An 8,943-nucleotide genomic window follows, 5' to 3' on the forward strand; every position below is an offset into this window, starting at 1 on the left:
GCGTGAGGTGGGTCACCTCTAGTGGTTAGCAGAGTGACAGGTTGGCTCTGGCGTCTGTACCGGCCGGTGTGTATTTGCACAAATAGTTCTGCCTCACACTTGGCGGTGGCTCATTAATTAACTGTTGTGTTTGTCTAGTAAGTACCCGTATCACAAGCTGCATTTCCATAGTGTTCTGCCCGGCGTCCTTTCTGCACGAGATCTAACAGTGCCCCTTTTCCCATTGCCACCCAGTCCCCTCCTAGAGCTAGCTGTGTCTTCTCCAGTTTTCCTCAAGTATTAGAAAGCATTAAAATGGTTTTTAAATACTGACAACAAACACTGTAGGCTGGCTGGGGTTTTTAGAATTCTGTCCAGGACTTCTCAGCTGTCTGTCAGAGAGAACGTACTCCGTCCCTGGAGGGTGAGCCTGCTGCTCAGACCTGCACACTCAGCCGGCCCAGCGGAGGAAAGCCACCCTTCTGAATGCTCTCCCAGAGTAAAGGATTTTCCAGGTGGCTGTCTCCCCTCCCCCACGTTCCCTAGAGCAGGCCAGCCTCTTACATGACCCTTACGTGGGGTATAAACTCGAAGCAAGTGTTTTGGGTTGTTTTCCTGCCATCCCAGGGTCAGGCCATGACATCTGTCTGTCCTCCACTGTGACTACTTATCAGACTGGGTGGACAGGAAGGCAAGCAGCCCTGTGTCTGGTGTCTGCACTTTCCAGGCACTTGGAGGTCAGGGCTCAGGAGTGTGTCTGTACTCCTGGGGAGTGTCCCTTTAGAGCACAGCCCCCAGGTCACTTGTGCAGGGTCTCCCTGGACTGATACTTAGCAACTTTGCCATTTGTGTGTTTTCAGAAGCTTCCAGTCATTGAAGCTCTCCCTCCTTTCCTCCCTCCCTCCCTTTCTTTTCTTTTCTTTTTTCTTTTCCCTTCCCTCTCCTTCTCTCCCTTCTCCTCCCCTCTCTTCTCCCCTCCCCTCCCTCCTTCCTTTCTTTCTTTTTCGATACAAGGTTTCTCTATGTATCCCTGTGGTGGGATTAAAGGTGTTTGTCACCATGTTGCTTGGTAACATTCAGTGACCTGTAACATCCTCATTGTGGACAGAAGCTGGGAGTTAGGGTTTGAGTAAAGCTGTGGCATGGAGGGGGGCAGAAGCCTGCTTGTAACATTCTTCTCAGAGATCATGCCTGAGAGATGTACCTCACCAGCCTCTTTATACCCCCAGAGCCCGGCTGTCTCATGCCCACCCACCCGCTCTGCTTCCTTCCATTTCATTTGTCTGTGAATTCACCCCTGTGTGCCTCCTCCACCCTCCCCAGTCTCTCTGCTCTCCGACTACCCCTCCCTGTACAGTCTGCCTCCTCCCCACCCACACCCTCCCATGCTGGCTGATTGGTATCTGCTAATTAATGTCACCAAAGCCTCTCTCCTACTCACGGACCTGATAAGGAAAATTGGATGTCCATTTCTATCTATCTTTTATTACCTCCGGCTTTCTGGGCCCCCAAAGGCTGCCACATACCCCCTGTGCTACTGGGAACGTGGGCAACAACAGACACACAACTTAACCCTTGTGTCATGTACCCCCCTACAAGGAGGCACAATCACCAGAGTTGCCCCTGGTTGGTGGGAACACTTCCTCCTCTGTGATTGGTCACCTATAGGTGACCAGCTGAGAGCTGACAGTAGTGATCCAAGGCACCCAAGGCACCCAAGGCACGGGTTGTATGGAGAGGTCAGGGCTCATAAGAGAAAGGTGAGGTAAATGGTCTTCAGCTTTGGGTGTGCCTCCCTTCCAGTATACTTCCTTCCAGACGGACCTTCAGGAGGGAGAAGCTCTTGTTCTGGCTGGGAAGCAGGATAGACGCCACACAGACCCTAAGAGATAGGTCATCCAAGGCAAGGAAGCAATAATGACCGCACTAATAAGAGAATGGCGGCTTCCTCAGTCATCCGTGGCAGGAGGATGGTGGCTCACTGTGTGTCCCCAGTGGTCTGGGGTCTCATCCAATGCCCTTTCATCCTCATGGCACCCCCATGTCACAAGCAGTGAGTAGGCAGGGCTTGGTCCGAAGTTAGCAAATATTTTTCGTTGGCAGAATTACCCAGAAACAAATTCCTTCGTTTCGGTTGTGCATGGCACGTTGTGCATACAGCTTTGTGGATTCCCTCCCTCGCTCCCCAGCACTAGGAGTTGAAGTTGGGGCCTCACACATGTAGGCAGACACGCGACAACTGCACAGTATTCCCAGCCCTGTTTTGTTTGTTTGTTTGTTTTGAGACAGGGTCTCTTGTAGCCAAGGCTGGCTTTGAACTCCAGATCCTCCTCCCAAGTATCGGGATTGTAAGCGTGCGTCATCATGCCCAGCTATTTTCTTCTCACCATAAATCTAGCTTGCTTCGAGTTAGACTAATCTCCCCGTTTCTGGATGAGCCCCCCTGAGAAGTTATTACCTCCTGTTTAGTTTTTATGATTTGAAATTAGCAAACTTACTCTTTCCTGTTGCTTTCTCATAAATCAGGCTATTAATTGACTTTGCCTAAATCAAGTCCGCACACAGTGCCGTCCCAGCATGTCACCCTCATCTGGCAGACACGGGGTTTCCTCTCAACACTAAGAGGAGCTCGTGTGTTCTGTAATCGTTCTCCCGTGTAGCTCACAACCACTCTGAAGCATCCCCTGCTCTCGTGCCCATTACATGGAACGGACAGAGGTTAGAGAGGTCAAGGTTTGCAGAAGTTGCATGGCCTCCTGAAGGTCAGCCCACAGCTAGTACATGGGCAATCAGAGTCCAACCCAGGTAATCTCACATAGCACCCTGGACAAGGCAGGGTCATGATTCTGCAGCCCTTTTAACCCCATTTCTCCTCACTGGAGGGAGGGGGTTGTGTCCCTCAATGCCAGCTTCCAGGGCATGGCTGCTGAGTCTTACGGGAAAGTGCCAGTAACAGGCTGTATGGAGCCTTCCCCTCCCAGCAGCCTCTGCCTTTGGTCCCAGGCGATTCTGCCCAGGTCATGAACAGCTGAACCTTCCTTCCTGGCTGGAAACTACATTAGGATCTAGTACTGTTTTAAAACAGAGAGCCTCCCTGGAGTGAGCAGACAGTTAGAGATCCCATCTTGCCACCCCCAGATCCTGCTATTAATTCAGCAGCTCCCTCAATTGCAAATGCACATGGGCAATGCGTCTCAGGACACAGGGCAAGACCTAGAACCAACAAGCATAGTGATAATAACTGTCAACATTGACCCAGCTCTTATTCTGGAAGTCTTTTCCATGAATTCTGGTGTGACTCATTTATCAAGGGGAGGGCAGCAGCATCACATGGTTCCCCCACCCCCAGCAGGGTCTAGAGATGCAAGGACACAGACCCCCTCCCCCATTCTGCCCCCTAGCAAGCCCCAGGGAAGCCCCCGGGGCCCACTTCTGATCATTGTCCACTTCTCCGCTCTCTGCAGGCTTCTCGAATCTGTCACTTGGGGACCAGATGAGCCTGCTGCAGAGTGCCTGGATGGAGATCCTCATCCTGGGCATTGTGTACCGCTCACTGCCCTACGATGATAAGCTGGTGTACGCGGAGGACTATATCATGGATGAGGAGCACTCCCGCCTGGCAGGGCTGCTGGAGCTTTACCGTGCCATCCTGCAGCTGGTGCGCAGGTACAAGAAGCTGAAGGTAGAGAAGGAGGAGTTTGTGACACTCAAGGCCCTGGCTCTGGCCAACTCAGGTAAGGGTGGCATGTGACCCTCAGAGGGCTTGAAGGATTTGTGGGAGCCTGGCAAGCCTAGCTCGGACTGTGGATGGGCATGGCTGTGATGGGTGGGGGTGACAGGCATTGCTGTTATCAGTGAACACTGTGTGCTAGTTCCTTTTCTCTTTCTGTGATAAAAAGCAGCTTACAGAAGAAAGGGTTTATTTTTGGGTCAGGGTTCCAGAGGGATAGAATCCGCCACCAGAGCAGGGAGAGGAGGATTGGTGTGGCAGCAGGAAGCAGAGAGATGGCATTTCATCCACACACAGGGAGCAGAGGGAGTGAACAGGAAGTGAAGCAAGACTGTGAACCTCAAAGCTGGTCCTCCAGCAAGGCCCCACTTCCGGAAGGTTCCATCTCTTCCCCCAGTTACACCACCAGCTGGGAACAGAATGTTCAAATCTATGAGCCTGTGGGGACATTTCTTATTTAAACCACAATACACGGCAAGGGTGACCTGGGGTTGGAAGGGCTCTCATGGAGGTCAGCGCTGGTTTTGTATTTCTTAAAGTCTTTTACTTGCAGAAACCAAAGGTTGTAGATTCTGAATCCATTGCTAAGGATTGTGTCTGCATCTACCACTTGAGCAAGTTGCTTCACTCTGAGTCATAAGCAGTCCTTACTCCATGCAATGTATATATAATTATGTCAGACACATCCCTAGTACACAGGAGTAAGTGCTCAGCTTGCAGAGTTTGCTGTGACATTATGTACATAATTCTTATTATAATTACGTTTTGTAGACATGGAAATTGAGGCTGGGGAAGTTGGAAATTTGTCTAGAGTTTAAGGGTGCCACTGTTTAAAGTGCCAGGGTTAGTCCAGGTGTGGTGGCACAGGCTTTTAATCCTAGCACTAAGAAGACTGAGGCAGGAGGATCTCTTGAGTTTAAAGTCAGCCTGGTCTACACAGTGAGTTCCTGGCTAGCCAGTGTACATTTTTTAAAAAACGAGAAAAGAAATGTCAGAGTTAGCCTCCAGTCCAAGGTCATCTAACTGTCAGATAACATAGGCTTCTGCTACTTTTTGAACAGGTGCTACTCTTCCCATCAGATCACCTGGGTACAATCCATCTAACTTCCCACGTGGATGGTTAACCTAGTGTTCAAGTCTTGAGATTATTCAGTGTCTTGAGATTATTCAGTATCTTGAACTTCCTACAACTTCAACTAGATTTTCTTGAGCGAGGCATTGGGTAGCTCCATCCACACTTAGACACTTAGAGCCCCTGTCCTGCTGGAGGTGTCTGCTGGGTGCCAGGGAGCTGGAGGTGCTGGCTGGGTGCTAGGGAGCTGGAGGTAGCCGGTTGGGTGCTAGGGACAGGGAGAAATACAGGGTCTCTAGCTACGTGCTGGAAATGTGTACATACAGTTGCAGTACTGCAGTATGTGGCAGAGTTCCTTGCTCTGGCCTGGGCCAGATGGTCCTGAGTTCAGATTTTGTCTCTGGGGCTAAAGAGGTGACTTAGCAATTAAGAGCACTTGGTTTAATTCCCAGCAACCACATAGCAGCTCACAGGCTTCTAATTCAGCTCCAAAGAATCCAGTGCCCTCTTCTGGTCTCCACTGCCACTATGCACACGTGATGCATATACATGCACACACACTATTCCTGACACTAACAGCACTGGCGCTCTCTCTCGCGCTCTCTCCCTCCCTCCCCCCCATCTCTCTCTTTATCTCTCCCTCCCTTCTCTGGCTGTCTCTCTCTGTCTGCCTCCCTCCCTCCCTTCCCCCTCTGTCTGTCTCTCTCTCCTTCCCTCCCTCCCTGACACCAACAACACGACCTTGGTTACTCTGTCCTTGAGTAGGAGGCGCACCTGGTACCTCCTCCAAGCACCTGTGAGTACTAAAGATCAGCTGAGGATAATACAGTTCACTGCTTGGCCTAGAGGAAGCTCCGTAAATATTGACTGTTGTCACTGCTATTACAGTGTCAGGGGAAATAGTGATCCCGGCACACAGAAGAGGAAAAGCTGCCTCCCAGGAGGAGAGGCCCGCTTCTCCATGCGTGCCGGGCTCTCTCTTGAAGTCTCATATCCTAGGAACTCCTTGAGTGGCTGACAAACTGGGACCATGGTCCCTCTGGCTTTCAAGCACATCCATACAGGGACACTTGATGGCTCAGACCCATGTTCCTTCACAGCATTCCCATCTTCAGCCCTGTGGCGTTTGCTGCTGTTAGCTCCCCAGACTAAACCCTCCGGTGCCTTTCCTGATGTCATCAATCCCCAGCCGGCCTTGTCAGCCAATGGGGGCTTCACACGGCACAGCAGTCTGCCTTAGAACTCTTTGTGGGTGCAAGCCTTGGCTTTATGTTGTCTGTTCCTTCCGTGCCTCTGCCTTCTTGCTTCTTCCTGAAAACACCCTCTTCACAAATCATTAAACCCAAACCCTGACTTAGGCTCTGCTCCTCAGGAGCCTGACCTAATACAGGTTGTTTTTATTTTATTTTATTTTATTTTATTTTATTTTATTTTATTTTATTTTGTGTAGCTCTATAAACACACAATGCATGAAATCCCATGATTCCATGTGTCGTCCCCACGCCTCCTCATCCCCAGCATGCTCGGTCCACTGTTAATATCTTACATTAGACAGTTTGCTGTAAATAGCAAGCCAATAATGATCAGCATCTTTCTGGGTTTTGAGACTGTTTTACTCTGTAGCCCAGGCTAGCCTGGGACTGTTTATCCCAGGCTGGCCTTAGACTCATGGACAATTCTCCTGCCTCAGCCTTCCAACTATTGGAATTACAAGTGTATTCTTCCCTTCCATGGCAGTGGCCCTTGCTTGCCCCAGTGACTCCTTACTCTGCCGTCCATTGGTTTCAAAGATTTAGTGCTTTGTGATCCTGGAAGGGAGAGCTGGTGGACAAGGCCCCTGCAGGTCATAGTCTCAAGGCAGGACAGTCACCCAGGGAGCCTACAGAGCATGTTGGCTAGAGAAGGGATGGCTGTGAGATCACTGAGGCCCCTGTGGCTAAGTGGATGGCGTAACTCCTCGGGTACCTGGCAGAAGAGCAGAGCTCATCAGAGGCTGACCCAGTCCCTTGAGAGTATGCCAGCTGTCACTCACCTGCACCCCAGCCATCTCTAGGGCTCTTTGACAGCAGAAAAAAAATTCATAGCCATTGATTTTGTAATTAACAGTTTATCAATGCCATCGATACAGACTCGCTGATGGATTGCAAAGAAATTGATCCTGCACTGTTATTTTATTTCATTTTTGGTTGAAAGCACCTGCCAATTGTAACTCCTTGGGGAGGGTGACAGGATGGGAAATGGGGTCAGAGGTGACTGGGGTGGAAGGAGACCCAGGGGAATCCAGAGCATCACTGGGACCAGCCAGCTTGTGCAGCTGCCTCAGCAGTCTGGGGTCGGGCCACCCAGCATGCTCTGGACTTGCCTGCTCTTTTGAGGAATTCACAAGGTTGGCTCAGCTCCCGGTGTCCACACAGCAAGCTTTGGGACTACAGTTCATAGTGCGTGCACAAGATGCTGACAGAAGTGGCTGGGTAGTTCCCCCACAGGACAGGTTCTAGGAGATTCCCTCTGTTCTGCTCAGATCCCAGTGTTTAGGCAGTGAGTTCATGGGCTACATTCTAAACCAATGCTTTTTTTCTTTGCCTTGCTGGGGGTCAGACCCAAGGCCTTAAGCATGCTAGGCAAGCACCCATTACTGAGCTATTGATATATGTCAATATCTGAATACATATATGAATGTATCTCAGTTATATTCCCCCTGGCTCTCTCTGTCCCATGCCCCTGTATTCTCCTCAACCCCCAGGCAGCTAGACCTTGATTTCTGACTTTATTCCTGTTCCGCAGCCAGCGTTGTAAGGTTAGCTGTGCTGCATATGAGTGGTGCTCATGGCTCACAGACCATGAAGACACGATGGTGACCATAGTGACCACGGTGAGGCTCCTGTGACACAGGCACTTGAGTGTCGTGTACCTTTAGCCTGTATGACCCTCTTAACTCTATGAGATAGTTATGGCTAGGAACAATGTGGGACAGAGAAGTTAAATAGCTCGCCCCAAGTCTCACACAACCTACCAAGTGAGGAACATAAGATTCTGCGGGCCAGGTTCCAGGGTCCCCTGGATACCTCCAGGATATCCAGCAGATCTCTGGGAGCCGAGTGCCACCACCAGTCTCTCAGTGAAGATCCTTATTCTTCAATAGTCAGCCTTTGAGGGTAGATGTGCTCCCTGCTGGTCTGTCTTCACCCCAGGCATGCCTTCTGCCCCGGGGCAGCCAAGCAACCCCTGCTGGCTCTGACCCTCTCCTGTGTCCGCAGATTCCATGTACATTGAGGACCTGGAGGCTGTGCAGAAGTTGCAGGACCTGCTGCACGAGGCGCTGCAGGACTACGAGCTGAGCCAACGCCACGAGGAGCCACGGAGGACGGGCAAGCTGCTGCTGACGCTGCCCCTCCTGCGGCAGACGGCAGCCAAAGCCGTACAGCATTTCTACAGTGTGAAACTGCAGGGCAAGGTGCCCATGCACAAACTCTTTCTGGAGATGCTGGAGGCCAAGGTGTGATGGCCCAGCACACAGACGGATGGACACGACCCATGTGGAGACCTCCACAGCCACCAGCCTCGACTTTCCACACCTGCATCGGGGCTCTGAGCTGTCCCAGAGGAAGAGGTTTTTCTGCTTCCTGGCCATGTGCAGACTCCTAGGGGCAGCAGATGGGGAGACGGGGATGGGAGGGTGGGGGCGGGGGGCTCATCTGTCACCCGCATTTTCTTTGGTATTTTTTTCCTTCTCCATGGGCAGTGCTAAGGCTTGGGCCAGGGCTGACTCCCCTTAGGGCTGGAGACCACCAGAGGAATCACCCCTCCCCACAACCAAGAAGCAGCGCATCCATATCCAGACCCCTCCCTATTCAGGATCTGGATGTACCTGGATGGGCAGTGCTTAGAGTCCAGGACCCAAAAGACTTAGATTGGGTTCTTCTAGAGGTATTGGTGTCAGAGAGGGCGGGCCCTTGGGGCTGGAGTGTCTCCAGAGGCCCTGCCTGCATAGAGAGGTCTGTGGCCAGGGCCTTTGGCCGCTCAGGAGTCTCTGTGCCTCCTCAGTCCAGCTGGCTCCCTCCCTTTCCTCCTTTCCTCTTGTTCTACCACACCCAGGGTCCAGTTGGTGCTCCTGCCAGCCACAAGTGGCCACATCCCACACCCCTAAAAGCCCTTCCCTTGT

General features: G+C 51.5%; 1 protein-coding gene across 1 annotated transcript in view; it reads left to right on the forward strand.

The window, feature by feature from the left end:
- The window catches only part of Esrrb (estrogen related receptor beta), a 97,180-nt gene extending 88,751 nt beyond the window's left edge, over positions 1-8,429 (forward strand). Inside the window, exons 6-7 of the mRNA XM_005343383.2 lie at positions 3,444-3,713; positions 8,039-8,429. Coding sequence (XP_005343440.1) covers positions 3,444-3,713; positions 8,039-8,283 — 515 coding nt within the window. The 3' untranslated portion in view covers positions 8,284-8,429. The remainder of the gene's footprint in view (positions 1-3,443; positions 3,714-8,038) is intronic.
- Positions 8,430-8,943: the final 514 nt, after the last annotated feature.

Source organism: Microtus ochrogaster, chromosome 1 (assembly GCF_000317375.1).
Source record: "Microtus ochrogaster isolate Prairie Vole_2 chromosome 1, MicOch1.0, whole genome shotgun sequence".
Taxonomy (NCBI): domain Eukaryota; kingdom Metazoa; phylum Chordata; class Mammalia; order Rodentia; family Cricetidae; genus Microtus; species Microtus ochrogaster.